Source organism: Pleurodeles waltl, chromosome 7 (genome assembly GCF_031143425.1).
Source record: "Pleurodeles waltl isolate 20211129_DDA chromosome 7, aPleWal1.hap1.20221129, whole genome shotgun sequence".
NCBI classification, from domain to species: Eukaryota; Metazoa; Chordata; class Amphibia; order Caudata; family Salamandridae; genus Pleurodeles; species Pleurodeles waltl.
The window spans coordinates 99770472-99790686 of NC_090446.1; the positions used below are offsets into that span (position 1 = coordinate 99770472).

The 20215-nt window shown below is 47.0% G+C and overlaps 1 protein-coding gene across 1 annotated transcript in view; it reads left to right on the forward strand.

The window, feature by feature from the left end:
- The window catches only part of ADRM1 (ADRM1 26S proteasome ubiquitin receptor), a 73915-nt gene that overhangs the window by 11419 nt on the left and 42281 nt on the right, over positions 1–20215 (forward strand). Inside the window, exon 2 of the mRNA XM_069243151.1 lies at positions 2536–2759. Coding sequence (XP_069099252.1) covers positions 2550–2759 — 210 coding nt within the window. The 5' untranslated portion in view covers positions 2536–2549. The remainder of the gene's footprint in view (positions 1–2535; positions 2760–20215) is intronic.

The window sequence follows — 20215 nt, forward strand, 5'->3', positions numbered from 1 at the left end:
GTAGCTTGTAGACCGGTTCCCAGAAAAAGGAACTCATTTTTTTTATTATCTGGGTCAACTAAAGGAATACTATTATGTCATATAAATATATGTAACTATAAAACACCACTTAGTTTGTAGTATGTGCCATGTACATGGTCAAATACAATGCCTCTATACTGTACACTTGCCAATGCATGGCAGTGGACTGTATCCCCTGTTTGCAGGTTGTCCAAAGAACATCTGAAACATTGAATCCAATGACTATTTTAGGCAGAGCTTGAAGACATTGTTATTCTAAAACGGACATGTGACCTGGCCTAAATCTGCAATACTGCATGGAATATCAGAATGTCAACTTCACTTTTAAAAATACAGGGGCCATGTTAACTTCTTTTGAATTTATCTGCTAATGTCATTGCTGTACTTATGAGTAAAGCCTCTGCTTCAAGTTTATTCGTATAATATTATTAATGAAAAGGATATGTTTTAGGCTATCAACGTGTATGCCATTTTTAGGTCTTCCCTGCACAGTACATGTGTCATGAGACGTATTGTTTACTACTCAGTGAGCTTACAGCCTGCCCACTGCATGTCATTAGTTGTTTTCGTTGCCACTCCCACTTGCAATCTTTCTGTTGCATAGCTCCCCTAGGCTTACCCTCCTTTCTTGTGTTAGTTCTTCCATGCAGCAAGTGCATATGTTCTTGCTCAACTTCGCTCTTCCTCGTCTTTTTGCAATGCACTATTTTCTTATCAAAATGAAGGGGAGGTGTCCCGTCTCACAATGCAAGAAATAAGCCCTTCTCGTGGATACGGATAATAGTGCTGACCAAACTAAGTGCTGTTTCATTCAAGTAGAAAAGACAAATTGACAAATATTCTCAGAAATACATTTCAGAATGTTTACCACTTAGTAGCTTTATAAAAGTATAACTTATAGCATTTCAAGATGGGAGACTCATAAGAACAGAAAGGAATACATATCATAGGATAACCAGGATTTGCCGGGATGGTCCCAGATTTTCACCATCTGTCCCGCAAGATTTAAACAATTTTGGGTCAGGTCCTGGTTTTCAGTGACGGTTGAATGCAAACAGTGAAGGCACATTCTTATGTGTTACATAGAGTACTAGTGAGCAGTTCTTATTAGAAATCTATTTAAATAACATGTATGATCCTAGGGTTAAAAACATACTTTTTATTTATTCTCTTAGTGCCTTGTTTGTGTTTCTGTACTTATGAGCACTGTCATTCTGTGCCCCTTGGATGATGTTGAATTGAGTCCTTCTTCTATTTTTGAAGAATGTCCCAGTTTGTGGCTTTCAGGATCTGGTCCACATAACGCATCAGCACAATAAGGTTAAGGCATGATAGTTTGAATAATGCCTCCTACGTGGATCCCCAAAGGTGTCTTTGCATATACAACTCCAATAAGCCCCAGAAGGGCTAACCTGCCTGGATATGGCCGAAAAACAAGAAATGTCCCTACAAGCCACCATATTCTCTTGGAAATGCTGGGTTTTAGTAAATCATCCTTCGAGTGGTACTAATGTTATTAGTGTTGTAATAGTGACTGTATCAGACAAGATTATATTAGTGGTCATCATGTGCCAGGTTACTACCAGCACTGATCACAACAGTGCATCAGGCATGTTTGCCAGCAATCATTTAATAAAGGATTTGTCAATATGGAGTGACTCAATGTGTAATACATAACAGCCATAGCTGCAATGCCTCTGGTACCAAGATAACAACATCTGTAAAAAAATAATAATAATAATAAAGTCTCTCCAGTGCCACATGATTTATCACTCATATATCAGCTTTACATATATATTGGCAATGCTCTACAACATAGCTCAAATACATTGGCAAAACCAACAGCTCTGGCTAAACACGCCCTTTGTGCTCTTCTGTCTCTTGTTCATTCACCACTTCCTAAACAAACTACCTATTCCTCTCTGTCTTCCTTTCTATCTATTCTCTGCAGCTCTCACCCCTAACTGTTCACCATACCACATAATATCACTATAAAAATAGACTCCCACCACACAATTCCACTCCACACAATTCCACAACTAATACATCCACTACACTCCAAACCAAAACCCATAGATAAGACATTGTCATTTACAACGCCAGTAGCTCTAACTCCCGCAAATGTGAGACCTATTGCATTGCAAATGCTTGTTTCAAGTTGTTGCTGGGTAACTGAAGAAGTGGGGAAGCAAAGGGAAAAGGTGAACTAGAGAAAGGGAATACATTTGTGGATGTAGGGGGGAACCAGAAAGAAAGTGCTGGTAATGCTATTTTAGGCTCATTATAAAGGTCTAGTGGCAATAGTATAATGAACTGTTATGCATTGCTGAATAACTGAAAAATGAAAATGCCAAGGCCAGGCAATGGCACTCTGGACCCCAACCTCAGAGAACATTTTTTTGTTGACTTCGTAATATTTCTAAAATCAAATTGCCTTTGTTTTCCCTGATACGGTGCAGATTTATTAAAATAAACGTTAGTGTTGTTTCTGACTTACTTGTTTTCTCTCTGCAGACTATTTTTCCACAATGTCATCAGGAGCATTGTTTCCGAGCCTGGTGCCAGGCTCACGTGGATCTTCCAGCAAGTATCTTGTAGAGTTCCGAGCTGGAAAGATGACCATGAAGGGTGCCACTGTCACCCCGGACAAACGGAAGGGAATGGTGTACATTCAGCAGACTGATGACTCCCTCATTCACTTTTGCTGGAAGGACCGGACTTCGGGCAACGTGGAGGATGTAAGTATGAGGCCATGTCTGCTTTACAACAAGATTTCTCAGTTTTTGTTACAAGAAATCTTAATTCTTGTTGTTTTTAACAGTATTTTATTGTGACCTTTTTCTCTTCGTCACAAGAAGTTGTAAGCCATTTACTCCTCAGCATTTTAATACATTCTTGTATAGCTGGAGATTACCGTAGCATGTTCATTTATTATTTACTTATAAAGAGATCATGTTTACTCCTGAGAGTTTCATGGCTCTAAAGGCACACCTCTTATCAATAATAAAACTGACGTTTCACAGGGGTATGCTGTGAAGCCCCTACCTGGCACCACATTTGATGTTGTTATGTAGTTTCTGTGTGACTGAGCTAGTGTCTTGAATGTTAAGAGTAAATGATGTAATATAATTTTTTATGTGTGTAGTAGAAGCTAGGAGATCGAAACAATAGGAAAGAGGAGTGAGCTCTGACTTGATCTACATGCTGTTGATCTATCCTTGGGGCCTAACATGAAATAAAGAACGTACCTCCTATCTGAATGGCTCCTGCCACTTTATGTGAAGACACTTCTCTCCAACTACAACTTTATTACGATAAGTTGTTATGGACCTGAGTGAAAATGCAACAAAGCTCTGGCGGCAGTAGGGAGCCTCTTCCGAAAGAGAAAGAGGACTGTTGTGAGAAGATGGCCCAGTGACCATAGAGGACTAGTCTGTGGCCGCCCCCACCCACCATCCATTCCCCCAGCAAGTTATATCACCTCAGGCTGGTGGACAGGAGGAGCTCAGCAAGTAGAGTGAGCAAGATCGGCAGACACGGAGTCAGCAGAAGAGAATTCTAAATTGAGGTGGTGTGTTCCAGTGTGTGTCCTAAACATTTACACTATGCTGTGGAGCATGTGGGAAGAGGCAGGTTTTTTTTCTTACCCTGAGCATAACTCTGAAATGCCCCATGGAGCATCAGACAGTAATACATTCAATAGCAACAGTGTCCTAAAAAGACACATTGGTGAGTGCACTGTGTGATTTATCAATTAAGTTGACTGGTACAAGCAATTCCATGCCTTTGGAGGGTCCTGTATGCATTCCACATATTTTAAATCACCCAGCATGGAGTGACCAGAAGAGATGATGCGGCTCCTGCTAGTGCTGTGGTTCAGCTGTTGGACAAAGATCCTGTGACAGTGAGCTGGACCTGGTAAAGATGGGCTTTCCTCCCCGTCGCAAGTCAATAATTGCTCAAAGAAGAGGGTATAGCACCACAACTTGCTTGTGAGGAAACCTCACCAGAGTCACTAATATTGGATATGTTATCATAATGCTGCTATTCTCCTTTTAGCACAAACATATTGTTTAGATTTTGTAATAGTCCTTATGTATTTTTTTTATGTTCATTGCCATAACTTCACTTTTTAGGTCGAGCCTAGCAGCACATGCTGCAATCTATTCTGTGGGCTTTAACCACGCCCATCTCACGCCCGTTCACTTTCATTCGTTCCTTGGCTTGCCTTTCAAAATTCCCTTGATTTCATAGATAAATGCTTTACGTTTGTCCCGCCTTGAGGCTGGACAAGGCAGTAGCCTTGGAGACTGACCCTGTTACATGGATTATTGCACAATTGGCCATATACCTTAGTGTGGCACACTATTTCTTTTTCTTTTGCCTCTCCACGGCCATATGTTGTTTCTTCCTCTTCCTTGTTTTTCGGCATGCCACTGTTTCTTTGTGGTGTCTACGCCCAAAGGCTGCTAACTGGAGGTGGGTTGTGTTTTATTTATTTAGTTAGTTATTTATTTTAAAGTTTCACATAGCGCTAACTTGCTCAGTGGAGGGATTTACATGAGTGCCACCTACATACAAGTTTAGCAGTTGAAAAATATACAAACTGGTGCATTTTAAACAGAAGAAACACAGAAATCCTCAATGCAGCTCTCCTGGCACAGCGGGAGAGCCGATACTACAATATTCACTGTGGTGTCCGCTAGGGGCTGTTCTGAGCATTACAGTCAGGATACTACAAGATTCGCTGCAATCGGAAATTCGACCCATTATGTTTTGAGGGCATTCCTTTTACAAACATTTTTGGCCTGAACTCACCATGTGGTGATCCTAAGACAGTGGGACCACCATAAAAATGACGTGCTCTTTCTGTCGAGGTCATCTCTGGGTCCCCACGCTAGGTTGGGGGGACCCCAAAATAATAACCCCTCCCACCATTCAGTGTCTTGTAAAGCTCTCTCATGGCTGGAACTTTTGTTTTACAGCTGGGAATAGTTTGTGTTTTAAGGACCTCGTTTGTAATGTTATTCTAACAGCCTGAAAATGTGTAGTGCACTTAGCCCTCTAGGAGCTAAATATATGGTTACGCTGCATTCCATTTTGCCATTCTGTTTTCATTTCATTTCCATTCTGTGCTTATGCTCTATAGGGGCTGACTATATGGTTACATGACCATGTTTCTTCAAAATGCTGTTTTTATTGTGGTAACCTGTAGGGGCTGTTCTGAGCATTACAGTCTAATGCCAAGTGTATGAAGGACTGCACACATAATGTTATTTCTGGTAAAGGTTTTCATTGGGTTTACATGATGTTGCTAAGCAGAACTTACTAATTGCAGGTGAAACTGTACTGTATCTGCCACAAGAACTGCTATGATCCCAGGGGGGTCTGCACATATTTGGGTGGGGGTTGTCTCGATGTACAGAGCGACAAGATCCCTAATGCTCAACTGCTTTGACAAAACCAAGGACCTGAAACAAAGACCAACATTAGCTGGTTCTTGGAGGAACAAGTTGTATAGCTCCACGTTGGTGAGCCTGCCCTTCTTCAATCAACCCAGTACTATTCAGATAACCCAGTACTATTTCGTGGCCTCTGGACGAGGAGACCATCTGGATTTACACTTGTAGCATGGGATTTTAATCTTTTGGCTCTGGGGGTGACCCAGACTCAAAAACCACTTAAACCACCTATCTTGGGTCCAAAAACATATCATTGTTTATGGTGTTGGCCGAGCCCTAATCATAAAGGCCAGTGTCAAGTGGGACCTTCTAAGGCATTTGGGGTTCAGTGGGTGCCCCCAGAACTGAAAATTGTTTTCGAGATAGGACTTTCTAAATTTAGGACTCACCAGGTTACCTTCTATTCAGTACTCACTAATTGTAACATGGATTTCCATTGGAAAAATGTTGAATCTTTGGTAGAGAGTGTCCTGACTATATAAAAAACAACTGTGCCTCTTGTAGCTGAAAGTCTGCACTGGATACATGGTGTAGGAAGTTGGCTCTGTATGTGCTATTTCAAAGTAAGGAATAGCATGCACAGAGTCCAAGGGTTCCCCTTAGAGGTAAGATAGTGGCAAAAAGAGATAATACTAATGCTCTATTTTGTGGTAGTGTGGTCGAGCAGTAGGCTTATCAAAGGAGTAGTGTTAAGCATTTGTTGTACATACACACAGGCAATAAATGAGGAACACACACTCGGAGACAAATCCAACCAATAGGTTTTGTTATAGAAAAATATATTTTCTTAGTTTATTTTGAGAACCACAGGTTCAAATTCTACATGTAATATCTCATTTGAAAGGTATTGCAGGTAAGTACTTTAGGAACTTTGAATCATTTCATTAGCATGTATACTTTTTACATAAAACACAATAAGCTGTTTTAAAAGTGGACACAGTGCAATTTTCACAGTTCCTGGGGGAGGTAAGTTTTTGTTAGTTCTGTCAGGTAAGTAAATCACTTACAAGTCTCAGGTTTGGGTCCAAGGTAGCCCACCGTTGGGGGTTCAGAGCAACCCCAAAGTTATCACACCAGCAGCTCAGGGCCGGTCAGGTGCAAAGGTCAAAGAGGTGCCCAAAACACATAGGCTTCAATGGAGAGAAGGGGGTGCCCCGGTTCCAGTCTGCCAGCAGGTAAGTACCCGCGTCTTCGGAGGGCAGACCAGGGGGGTTTTGTAGGGCACCGGGGGGACACAAGTCAGCACAAAAAGTACACCCTCAGCAGCGCGGGGGCGGCCGGGTGCAGTGTGCAAACACGCGTCGGGTTTTCAATGTAAATCAATGAGAGACCAAGGGATCTCTTCAGCGTTGCAGGCAGGAAAGGGGGGGGCTCCTCGGGGTAGCCACCACCTGGGCAAGGGAGAGGGCCTCCTGGGGGTCACTCCTGCACAGAAGTTCCGATCCTTCAGGTGCTGGGGGCTGCGGGTGCAGGGTCTTTTCCAGCCGTCGGGAAATGGAGTTCGGACAGTCGCGGTCAGGGGGAGCCTGGGGATTCCCTCTGCAGGCGTCGCTGTGGGGGCTCAGGGGGGACAACTTTGGTTACTCACAGTCGTAGAGTCGCCGGAGGGTCCTCCCTGAAGCGTTGTTTCTCCACCAGTCGAGTCGGGGTCGCCGGGTGCAGTGTTGCAAGTCTCACGCTTCTTGCGGGGAGTTGCAGGGGTCTTTAAATCTGCTACTTGAAACAAAGTTGCAGTTCTTTTGGAGCAGGGCCGCTGTCCTCGGGAGTTTCTTGTCTTTCTCGAAGTCGGGCAGTCCTCAGAGGATTCAGAGGTCGCTTGTCCCTTGGAAAGCATCGCTGGAGCAGGTTTCTTTGGAAGGCAGGAGACAGGCCGGTAGGACTGGGGCCAAAGCAGTTGGTGTCTTCTGTTCTTCCTCTGCAGGGGTTTTTCAGCTCAGCAGTCTTCTTCTTCAGGTAAGTTGCAGGAATCTAAATTCTTAGGTTCAGGGAAGCCCTTAAATACTAAATTTAAGGGCGTGTTTAGGTCTGGGGGGTTAGTAGCCAGTGGCTACTAGCCCTGAGGGTGGGTACACCCTCTTTGTGCCTCCTCCCAAGGGGAGGGGGGTCACATCCCTAATCCTATTGGGGAATCCTCCTTCTACAAGATGTAGGATTTCTAAAAGTCCGAGTCACCTCAGCTCAGGACACCTTAGGGGCTGTCCTGACTGGCCAGTGACTCCTCCTTGTTTTTCTCATTATTTTCTCTGGCCTTGCCGCCAAAAGTGGGGGCCGTGGCCGGAGGGGGCGGGCAACTCCACTAGCTGGAGTGTCCTGCGGTGCTGGAACAAAGGGGTGAGCCTTTGTGGCTCACCGCCAGGTGTTACAGCTCCTGCCTGGTGGAGGTGTTAGCATCTCCACCCAGTGCAGGCTTTGTTACTGGCCTCAGAGTGACAAAGGCACTCTCCCCATGGGGCCAGCAACATGTCTCGGTTGTGGCAGGCTGCTGGAACCAGTCAGCCTACACTGAACAATTGGGTAAAATACAGGGGGCATCTCTAAGATGCTCTCTGTGTGCATTTTTTAATAAATCCAACACTGGCATCAGTGTGGGTTTATTATTCTGAGAAGTTTGATACTAAACTTCCCAGTATTCAGTGTAGCCATTATGGAGCTGTGGAGTTCGTTTTTGACAGACTCCCAGCCCATATACTCTTATGGCTACCCTGCACTTACAATGTCTAAGGTTTTGCTTAGACACTGTAGGGGCATAGTGCTCATGCACATAGGCCCTCACCTGTGGTATAGTGCACCCTGCCTTAGGGCTGTAAGGCCTACTAGAGGGGTGACTTACCTATGCCACAGGCAGTGGGAGGTTGGCATGGCACCCTGAGGGGAGTGCCAGCTCGACTTAGTCATTTTCCCCCCACCAGCACACACAAGCTGGCAAGCAGTGTGTCTGTGCTGAGTGAGGGGTCCCTAGGGTGGCATAAGACATGCTGCAGCCCTTAGAGACCTTCCCTGGCATCAGGGCCCTTGGTACCAGGGGTACCAGTTACAAGGGACTTACCTAGGTGCCAGGGTTGTGCCAATTGTGGAAACAATGGTACATTTTAGGTGAAAGAACACTGGTGCTGGGGCCTGGTTAGCAGGGTCCCAGCACACTTCTCAGTCAAGTCAGCATCAGTATCAGGCAAAAAGTGGGGGGTAACTGCAACAGGGAGCCATTTCTTTACACAAGCCCCCCCCCAGCCCACAGGCCAGGAGACTCAGCCAAAGCTGGGAGAGTCTTCCTAGTCTGTCAGGCGAGGAAGAGTAGAGGAAATAGGCTGGTTTGTTGCAGGGCCTACTCTGCCTTACATCCTCCTGTTCAGGTCATTCCCTCTGGGGAACTGACCCACTTCCACAGTGATAGGACCTAGTCTGAATTGCCTCTTGTCTGTACTTTTTATGTCTCCACCCATTCTCTCTATTTTGGGGTTAGAGGTATCCACCTCTGCTAATCTTATCTTAGCCAGGGTCACCCCTAGCTTACCCAAAGAGGTTACCCAGAGCTGGAGTAACCCCACCATGACCAACAGGGTCAGGGGGCCTAACTTGTTATTTGGCATGGGGTCAGACCACCATGCCAAGGATAGTGCAGCCATAAAGGCTAACACCCAGCAGAGGCCACTGACAGCTGTCAGTGCCCAGAACCACACCTTTAGCTCTTCACCTACAAGGGAAGGGGCTAAGTTACAGGCTTCTTTGGGTTCAGGGTGCCTGTCTGCTGTATTAGAGTGGGGGGTTACCACATCTTGTAGTAAACACCCTTCTTCCACTCTTTCTTCTGTGAGCTGAGGGGCCACCCACTCAGACTTAACAGTTGCCCGACTAGCCAGGACTTCTTGTGGGTCAGGTTGGACTTTATCAGAGCCACTTTTGGAGTTCTCCCCTACTGGAGCAGAATCTCCTTGGCGTGCTGGAACCTTGGCTAAAGGTTGTCCACCTTTCCTACTCTGTTTCCTTTTCTTTTTCTTCTGGGGCCTACTTGCATTTACTGCAGAGGCAGGAACTCCAGAATCCTTGGGAGAGGACTGGCACTGGACCAGTTCCTCTCTTGGGCTCTGACTAACCTCTGGGTAGTCATTTCCAAGGAGACAATCAAGGGGGAGGTCTGTACTGACTGCCACCCTTCTCCAGCTAAAAGTCCCACCCACTTCTATGGGCACAAAAGCCAACGGCCTATCAGTGACCCTGTCTGGGCTAACTCTTACTCTGGCCATCTCACCTGGGATGTACTGGTTTGAGAACACCAGCCTGTCATGCACAATAGTGTGACTGGCACAAGTGTCTCTCAGGGCAGTGGCTGGGATTCCATTCACCAGTAGGTGGTGGAAGTGTCTACTTCCCTCTGGAATCTCCAACTCACCTGTTGGGCCCTTTTTCCAGTTGAAGGCTATGAAGACCTCCTCATCTGAGGAGTCATCCCCAATGGCTACACTGGTCACCCCTGGGATTTTGCTAGGGGGTTTGTTTTTGGGACAAGAAGTGTCCTTGGTGTGGTGCCCTGTCTGTCTACAGTTATGGCACCATGCCTTAGTGGCATCCCAGTTCTTACCCTGGTACCCACCTTTGTTTTGGGTTGTGTCTCGGGGCCCACCCACCTGGTCTTGTTTTTGGGGGCCTACAGAGGACTCTTTTTCTTTGTTTGTAGTGTCACCCACTTTCTCCTGAGGAGGTTTTGTAACCCCTTTCTTTTGGTCACCCCCAGTGGAAGTTTTGGTTACCCTAGTCTTGACCCAGTGGTCTGCCTTCTTTCCCAATTCTTGGGGAGAAATTGGACCTAGGTCTACCAGATACTGATGCAACTTTTCATTGAAGCAGTTACCTAAAATGTGTTCTTTCATAAACAAATTATAAAGCCCAACATGGTCATGCACTTCATTTCCAGTTACCCAACCATCCAGTGTTTTCACTGAGTAGTCTACAAAATCAACCCAGGTCTGGCTCGAGGATTTTTGAGCCCCCCTGAATCTAATTCTATACTCCTCAGTGGAGAATCCAAAGCCCTCAATCAGGGTACCCTTCATGAGGTCATAAGATTCTGCATCTTTTCCAGAGAGTGTGAGGAGTCTATCCCTACACTTTCCAGTGAACATTTCCCAAAGGAGAGCACCCCAGTGAGATTTGCTTACTTTTCTGGTTACACAAGCCCTCTCAAAAGCTGTGAACCATTTGGTGATGTCATCACCATCTTCATATTTAGTTACAATCCCTTTAGGGATTTTCAACATGTCAGGAGAATCTCTGACCCTATTTATGTTGCTGCCACCATTGATGGGTCCTAGGCCCATCTCTTGTCTTTCCCTTTCTATGGCTAGGATCTGTCTTTCCAAAGCCAATCTTTTGGCCATCCTGGCTAACTGGATGTCCTCTTCACTGGAGTTATCCTCAGTGATTTCAGAGAGGTTGGTCCCTCCTGTGAGGGAGCCAGCATCTCTGACTATTATGCTTGGAGTCAGGGCTTGAGAGGCCCTGTATTCCCTAGATAGGACTGGTAGGGGGGAATCACCCTCCAAGTCACTATCATCATCCTCTGAGTTGCCATCCTCAGAGGGGTTGGCCTTTTCAAACTCTGCCAAAAGCTCCTGGAGCTGTAGTTTGGAAGGTCTGGGGCCCATTACTATTGTCTTTAGTGTACAGAGTGACCTTAGCTCCCTCATCATAAGATGGAGGTAAGGTGTGGTGTCGAGTTCCACCACATTCATCTCTGCACTAGACATTATGCTTCTAAAAGTTGGAATACTTTTTAAGAATCTAAAACTAGTTCTAGGTTCTAATTCAAACTTTTACCAAACTTTTAAACTCTAAAAGGAAATGCTAACAGGGACTAACACAAGGCCCTAGCAGGACTTTTAAGAATTTAGAACAATTTCAAATTGCAAAAAATCAAGTTCTAATGACAATTTTTGGAATTTGTCGTGTGATCAGGTATTGGCTGAATAGTCCAGCAAATGCAAAGTCTTGTACCCCACCGCTGATCCACCAATGTAGGAAGTTGGCTCTGTATGTGCTATTTCAAAGTAAGGAATAGCATGCACAGAGTCCAAGGGTTCCCCTTAGAGGTAAGATAGTGGCAAAAAGAGATAATACTAATGCTCTATTTTGTGGTAGTGTGGTCGAGCAGTAGGCTTATCAAAGGAGTAGTGTTAAGCATTTGTTGTACATACACACAGGCAATAAATGAGGAACACACACTCAGAGACAAATCCAACCAATAGGTTTTGTTCTAGAAAAATATATTTTCTTAGTTTATTTTAAGAACCACAGGTTCAAATTCTACATGTAATATCTCATTTGAAAGGTATTGCAGGTAAGTACTTTAGGAACTTTGAATCATTTCATTAGCATGTATACTTTTTACATAAAACACAATAAGCTGTTTTAAAAGTGGACACAGTGCAATTTTCACAGTTCCTGGGGGAGGTAAGTTTTTGTTAGTTTTGTCAGGTAAGTAAATCACTTACAAGTCTCAGGTTTGGGTCCAAGGTAGCCCACCGTTGGGGGTTCAGAGCAACCCCAAAGTTATCACACCAGCAGCTCAGGGCCGCTCAGGTGCAAAGGTCAAAGAGGTGCCCAAAACACATAGGCATCAATGGAGAGAAGGGGGTGCCCCGGTTCCAGTCTGCCAGCAGGTAAGTACCTGCGTCTTCGGAGGGCAGACCAGGGGGGTTTTGTAGGGCACCGGGGGGGACACAAGTCAGCACAAAAAGTACACCCTCAGCAGCGCGGGGGCGGCCGGGTGCAGTGTGCAAACACGCGTCAGGTTTTCAATGTAAATCAATGAGAGACCAAGGGATCTCTTCAGCGTTGCAGGCACCTCGGGGTAGCCACCACCTGGGCAAGGGAGAGGGCCTCCTGGGGGTCACTCCTGCACAGAAGTTCCGATCCTTCAGGTGCTGGGGGCTGCGGGTGCAGGGTCTTTTCCAGCCGTCGGGAAATGGAGTTCAGACAGTCGCGGTCAGGGGGAGCCTGGGGATTCCCTCTGCAGGCGTCGCTGTGGGGGCTCGGGGGGGGACAACTTTGGTTACTCACAGTCGTAGAGTCGCCGGAGGGTCCTCCCTGAAGCGTTGTTTCTCCACCAGTCGAGTCGGGGTCGCCGGGTGCAGTGTTGCAAGTCTCACGCTTCTTGCGGGGAGTTGCAGGGGTCTTTAAATCTGCTACTTGAAACAAAGTTGCAGTTCTTTTGGAGCAGGGCCGCTGTCCTCGGGAGTTTCTTGTCTTTCTCGAAGTCGGGCAGTCCTCAGAGGATTCAGAGGTCGCTGGTCCCTTGGAAAGCATCGCTGGAGCAGGTTTCTTTGGAAGGCAGGAGACAGGCCGGTAGGACTGGGGCCAAAGCAGTTGGTGTCTTCTGTTCTTCCTCTGCAGGGGTTTTTCAGCTCAGCAGTCTTCTTCTTCAGGTAAGTTGCAGGAATCTAAATTCTTAGGTTCAGGGAAGCCCTTAAATACTAAATTTAAGGGCGTGTTTAGGTCTGGGGGGTTCGTAGCCAATGGCTACTAGCCCTGAGGGCGGGTACACCCTCTTTGTGCCTCCTCCCAAGGGGAGGGGGTCACATCCCTAATCCTATTGGGGAATCCTCCTTCTACAAGATGGAGGATTTCTAAAAGTCAGAGTCACCTCAGCTCAGGACACCTTAGGGGCTGTCCTGACTGGCCAGTGACTCCTCCTTGTTTTTCTCATTATTTTCTCCGGCCTGGCCGCCAAAAGTGGGGACCGTGGCCGGAGGGGGCGGGCAACTCCACTAGCTGGAGTGTCCTGCGGTGCTGGAACAAAGGGGTGAGCCTTTGAGGCTCACCGCCAGGTGTTACAGCTCCTGCCTGGGGGAGGTGTTAGCATCTCCACCCAGTGCAGGCTTTGTTACTGGCCTCAGAGTGACAAAGGCACTCTCCCCATGGGGCCAGCAACATGTCTCGGTTGTGGCAGGCTGCTGGAACCAGTCAGCCTACACTGAACAATTGGGTAAAATACAGGGGGCATCTCTAAGATGCTCTCTGTGTGCATTTTTTTATAAATCCAACACTGGCATCAGTGTGGGTTTATTATTCTGAGAAGTTTGATACTAAACTTCCCAGTATTCAGTGTAGCCATTATGGAGCTGTGGAGTTCGTTTTTGACAGACTCCCAGCCCATATACTCTTATGGCTACCCTGCACTTACAATGTCTAAGGTTTTGCTTAGACACTGTAGGGGCATAGTGCTCATGCACATAGGCCCTCACCTGTGGTATAGTGCACCCTGCCTTAGGGCTGTAAGGCCTACTAGAGGGGTGACTTACCTATGCCACAGGCAGTGGGAGGTTGGCATAGCACCCTGAGGGGAGTGCCAGGTCGACTTAGTCATTTTCCCCCCACCAGCACACACAAGCTGGCAAGCAGTGTGTCTGTGCTGAGTGAGGGGTCCCTAGGGTGGCATAAGACATGCTGCAGCCCTTAGAGACCTTCCCTGGCATCAGGGCCCTTGGTACCAGGGGTACCAGTTACAAGGGACTTACCTAGGTGCCAGGGTTGTGCCAATTGTGGAAACAATGGTACATTTTAGGTGAAAGAACACTGGTGCTGGGGCCTGGTTAGCAGGGTCCCAGCACACTTCTCAGTCAAGTCAGCATCAGTATCAGGCAAAAAGTGGGGGGTAACTGCAACAGGGAGCCATTTCTTTACACATGGCCATCACGATTTTAATCTCTGTAAGTTAGACAGAGTGCTACCAGGTAGAGTAACATTTGTACTAGGGCAGATGCTATAAAAAAGCCTTTCTACCAGAGCTAACAAACTGTGAATACTTTGGAGTGGTTTCTCGGTCCCAGAAAGCACCTAGTACTTTTTTGTTTTTGGGAATTTCTTCTTCACTACTAATTTTACTTTCCTGTAAATAGTTTACGTTTTTCTTTAAATTAATTGCCCTGCCTGGACATTGATGACAATGAATATTATTTCCATTGTCCTACTTTATTTGAGCAGCTAACACCTGCCACCTTGACAGTAAGTCTTTCCTGCTCACCCTCTGTACCCAGTGAGAGTCAAGTGCCCCCACAGAACCAAATTGGCTTTCTGTTTGAAGTTTCTTTGTTGCTGAAACAACACCCAGACAGGATGCTGCCTAGTAATCCCGATTGACCCAGGAGTCCAAGAAATGCTACACTGTGATCGGACCTGTACAGTGCAGTGCCCTGATTGTAGGTATGAGGTTTGAGAAACCTTTAAACCTTGATTCAGTCAAACTTAACTTGTGGTCTTGTATTTTGTGGAAACTTTGTTTTTGGAGTAGAGTGATGACAGGGCTCAAATTGTGTCAACCTGACCCTTATATCACTGAATGTCTTGTGCTTAACCTTACTGTTGAATCCAAAACTGAGAAGCAAGTACACCCCTTTGGTTCTTATCCCTAAGAGCAGTGGAAGACCTACTTGTGAGATGGTGTGGACGTAGAAACTCAGAACTCAGTAAACCAACTAATGCTAGTCAATAACTCAATGTCCAGCTAGTGCAAAGTCTTTGAAAAATTAAAAAGGACTTTATTTAAGCACATTCAACGTAATTCTGTACATGTTTCAGAAGCGAAAGACTAAATTGGGCGTTACTACTTCAGTGGTGAGTGGGGCTTGTAGGCATGTTCACATGGGCACCTCCAGACCACAAAATATTCCAATCACCTGAGGAGTCCCCCAGAGGTCCATCCTGCCCCCTGTCATTTTAAAGCTTTACATGGAGCCACTGGTGCTCTACTGAAAGATAGCAGCATCAGGATTCACCAGTATTCTGATGATACACAACTCTGCTTGAAAGTCTGTTCTGCTTCAGACATCCAAGGCCTTAAACTCTGCCTGTACATCATCCAGACCTGGATGTCCAGTGTCGACCTGAAGCTCAATGCAACTAAACAGTATTCTTGTTTTTGCAGAGAAACAACAAACAAATAACAGTACACACCTGTCTCATTGACTGGAACCTTGATGGTTTCGAACCCCAACTTTCATGTAACGCTTAAACACTTGTAATCACTCTGAGCACCAAACTTTCCTTTCGGGAAGACATTGTCAAAAAGCAAAGACAGTCTTGTACCAGTACTCTCTTCTAAAGAAAGTGACTTTAGAACTGCTGTTCAAGCACTCATATTTGCTCATTTGGGTAGTGATAATGTCTTGTTCCATGGCCTACCAGACTCCATACTGGCTCCCCATAAGAGCATCCTGTAGGAAGTTGGCTCTGTATGTGCTATTTCAAAGTAAGGAATAGCATGCACAGGGTCCAAGGGTTCCCCTTAGAGGTAAAATAGTGGTAAAAATAGATAATACTAATGCTCTATTTCGTGGTAGTGTGGTCGAGCAGTAGGCTTATCCAAGGAGTAGTGTTAAGCATTTGTTGCACATACACATAGACAATAAATGAGGTACACACACTCAGAGACAAATCCAGCCAATAGGTTTTGTATAGAAAAATATATTTTCTTAGTTTATTTTAAGAACCACAGGTTCAAATTCTACATGTAATATCTCATTCGAAAGGTATTGCAGGTAAGTACGTTAGGAACTTTAAATCATAAAAATTGCATGTATACTTTTCAAGTTATTGACAAATAGCTGTTTTAAAAGTGGACACTTAGTGCAATTTTCACAGTTCCTAGGGGAGGTAAGTTTTTGTTAGGTTTACCAGGTAAGTAAGACACTTACAGGGTTCAGTTCTTGGTCCAAGGTAGCCCACCGTTGGGGGTTCAGAGCAACCCCAAAGTCACCACACCAGCAGCTCAGGGCCGGTCAGGTGCAGAGTTCAAAGTGGTGCCCAAAACACATAGGCTAGAATGGAGAGAAGGGGGTGCCCCGGTTCCGGTCTGCTTGCAGGTAAGTACCCGCGTCTTCGGAGGGCAGACCAGAGGGGTTTTGTAGGGCACCGGGGGGGACACAAGCCCACACAGAAATTTCACCCTCAGCAGCGCGGGGGCGGCCGGGTGCAGTGTAGAAACAGGCGTCGGGTTCGCAATGTTAGTCTATGAGAGATCTCGGGATCTCTTCAGCGCTGCAGGCAGGCAAGGGGGGGGTTCCTCGGGGAAACCTCCACTTGGGCAAGGGAGAGGGACTCCTGGGGGTCACTTCTCCAGAGAAAGTCCGGTCCTTCAGGTCCTGGGGGCTGCGGGTGCAGGGTCTCTCCCAGGCGTCGGGACTTTGGATTCAAAGAGTCGCGGTCAGGGGAAGCCTCGGGATTCCCTCTGCAGGTGGCGCTGTGGGGGTTCAGGGGGGACAGGTTTTGGTACTCACAGTATCAGAGTAGTCCTGGGGTCCCTCCTGAGGTGTTGGATCTCCACCAGCCGAGTCGGGGTCGCCGGGTGCAGTGTTGCAAGTCTCACGCTTCTTGCGGGGAGCTTGCAGGGTTCTTTCAAAGCTGCTGGAAACAAAGTTGCAGCCTTTCTTGGAGCAGGTCCGCTGTCCTCGGGAGTTTCTTGTCTTTTCGAAGCAGGGGCAGTCCTCAGAGGATGTCGAGGTCGCTGGTCCCTTTGGAAGGCGTCGCTGGAGCAGGATCTTTGGAAGGCAGGAGACAGGCCGGTGAGTTTCTGGAGCCAAGGCAGTAGTCGTCTTCTGGTCTTCCTCTGCAGGGGTTTTCAGCTAGGCAGTCCTTCTTCTTGTAGTTGCAGGAATCTAATTTTCTAGGGTTCAGGGTAGCCCTTAAATACTAAATTTAAGGGCGTGTTTAGGTCTGGGGGGTTAGTAGCCAATGGCTACTAGCCCTGAGGGTGGGTACACCCTCTTTGTGCCTCCTCCCAAGGGGAGGGGGTCACAATCCTAACCCTATTGGGGGAATCCTCCATCTGCAAGATGGAGGATTTCTAGAAGTTAGAGTCACTTCAGCTCAGGACACCTTAGGGGCTGTCCTGACTGGCCAGTGACTCCTCCTTGTTGCTTTCTTTGTTCCCTCCAGCCTTGCCGCCAAAAGTGGGGGCCGTGGCCGGAGGGGGCGGGCAACTCCACTAAGCTGGAGTGCCCTGCTGGGCTGTGACAAAGGGGTGAGCCTTTGAGGCTCACCGCCAGGTGTCACAGCTCCTGCCTGGGGGAGGTGTTAGCATCTCCACCCAGTGCAGGCTTTGTTACTGGCCTCAGAGTGACAAAGGCACTCTCCCCATGGGGCCAGCAACATGTCTCTAGTGTGGCAGGCTGCTGGAACTAGTCAGCCTACACAGACAGTCGGTTAAGTTTCAGGGGGCACCTCTAAGGTGCCCTCTGTGGTGTATTTTACAATAAAATGTACACTGGCATCAGTGTGCATTTATTGTGCTGAGAAGTTTGATACCAAACTTCCCAGTTTTCAGTGTAGCCATTATGGTGCTGTGGAGTTCGTGTTTGACAAACTCCCAGACCATATACTCTTATGGCTACCCTGCACTTACAATGTCTAAGGTTTTGTTTAGACACTGTAGGGGTACCATGCTCATGCACTGGTACCCTCACCTATGGTATAGTGCACCCTGCCTTAGGGCTGTAAGGCCTGCTAGAGGGGTGTCTTACCTATACTGCATAGGCAGTGAGAGGCTGGCATGGCACCCTGAGGGGAGTGCCATGTCGACTTACTCGTTTTGTCCTCACTAGCACACACAAGCTGGCAAGCAGTGTGTCTGTGCTGAGTGAGAGGTCTCCAGGGTGGCATAAGACATGCTGCAGCCCTTAGAGACCTTCCTTGGCATCAGGACCCTTGGTACTAGAAGTACCAGTTACAAGGGACTTATCTGGATGCCAGGGTCTGTCAATTGTGGATACAAAAGTACAGGTTAGGGAAAGAACACTGGTGCTGGGGCCTGGTTAGCAGGCCTCAGCACACTTTCAATTGTAAACATAGCATCAGCAAAGGCAAAAAGTCAGGGGGCAACCATGCCAAGGAGGCATTTCCTTACACAACCCCCCCCCAAACGAAAGAGGATGAGACTAACCTTTCCCAAGAGAGTCTTCATTTTCTAAGTGGAAGAACCTGGAAAGGCCATCTGCATTGGCATGGGCAGTCCCAGGTCTGTGTTCCACTATAAAGTCCATTCCCTGTAGGGAGATGGACCACCTCAACAGTTTAGGATTTTCACCTTTCATTTGCATCAGCCATTTGAGAGGTCTGTGGTCAGTTTGAACTAGGAAGTGAGTCCCAAAGAGGTATGGTCTCAGCTTCTTCAGGGACCAAACCACAGCAAAGGCCTCCCTCTCAATGGCACTCCAACGCTGCTCCCTGGGGAGTAACCTCCTGCTAATGAAAGCAACAGGCTGGTCAAGGCCATCATCATTTGTTTGGGACAAAACTGCCCCTATCCCATGTTCAGAGGCATCAGTCTGCACAATGAACTGCTTAGAATAATCTGGAGCTTTGAGAACTGGTGCTGAGCACATTGCTTGTTTCAGGGTGTCAAAGGCCTGTTGGCATTCCACAGTCCAGTTCACTTTCTTGGGCATTTTCTTGGAGGTGAGTTCAGTGAGGGCTGTCACAATGGATCCATATCCCTTCACAAACCTCCTGTAATACCCAGTCAAGCCAAGGAATGCCCTGACTTGAGTCTGGGTTTTTGGAGCTACCCAGTCCAGAATAGTCTGGATCTTGGGTTGGAGTGGCTGAACTTGGCCTCCACCTACAAGGTGGCCCAAGTAAACCACAGTTCCCTGCCCTATCTGGCATTTGGATGCCTTGATAGAGAGGCCTGCAGATTGCAGAGCCTTCAAAACCTTCTTCAGGTGGACCAGGTGATCCTGCCAGGTGGAGCTAAAGACAGCAATATCATCAAGATAAGCTGTGCTAAAGGACTCCAAGCCAGCAAGGACTTGATTCACCAACCTTTGGAAGGTGGCAGGGGCATTCTTTAAACCAAAGGGCATAACAGTAAACTGATAATGCCCATCAGGTGTGGAGAATGCTGTTTTCTCTTTTGCTCCAGGTGCCATTTTTATTTGCCAGTACCCTGCTGTCAAGTCAAAGGTACTTAAGAATTTGGCAGCACCTAATTTGTCTATGAGCTCATCAGCTCTTGGAATTGGATGAGCATCTGTCTTGGTGACAGAATTGAGCCCTCTGTAGTCCACACAAAACCTCATCTCTTTCTTTCCATCTTTGGTGTGAGGTTTGGGGACTAAGACCACTGGGCTAGCCCAGGGGCTGTCAGAGCGCTCAATTACTCCCAACTCCAGCATCTTGTGGACTTCCACCTTGATGCTTTCCTTAACATGGTCAGATTGTCTAAAGATTTTGTTCTTGACAGGCATGCTGTCTCCTGTGTCCACATCATGGGTACACAGGTGTGTCTGACCAGGGGTTAAGGAGAAGAGTTCAGGAAACTGTTGTAGGACTCTCCTACAATCAGCTTGCTGTTGGCCAGAGAGGGTGTCTGAGTAGATCACTCCATCTACTGTGCCATCTTTTGGGTCTGATGACAGAAGATCAGGGAGAGGTTCACTCTCTGCCTCCTGATCCTCATCTGTTACCATCAACAGATTCACATCAGCCCTGTCATGGAAGAGCTTAAGGCGGTTCACATGGATCACCCTCTTGGGGCTCCTGCTTGTGCCCAGGTCCACCAGGTAGGTGACCTGACTCTTCCTTTCTAGTACTGGGTAAGGGCCACTCCATTTGTCCTGGAGTGCCCTGGGAGCCACAGGCTCCAGAACCCAGACTTTCTGCCCTGGTTGGAACTCAACCAGTGCAGCCTTTTGGTCATACCAAAACTTCTGGAGCTGTTGGCTGGCCTCAAGGTTTTTGGTTGC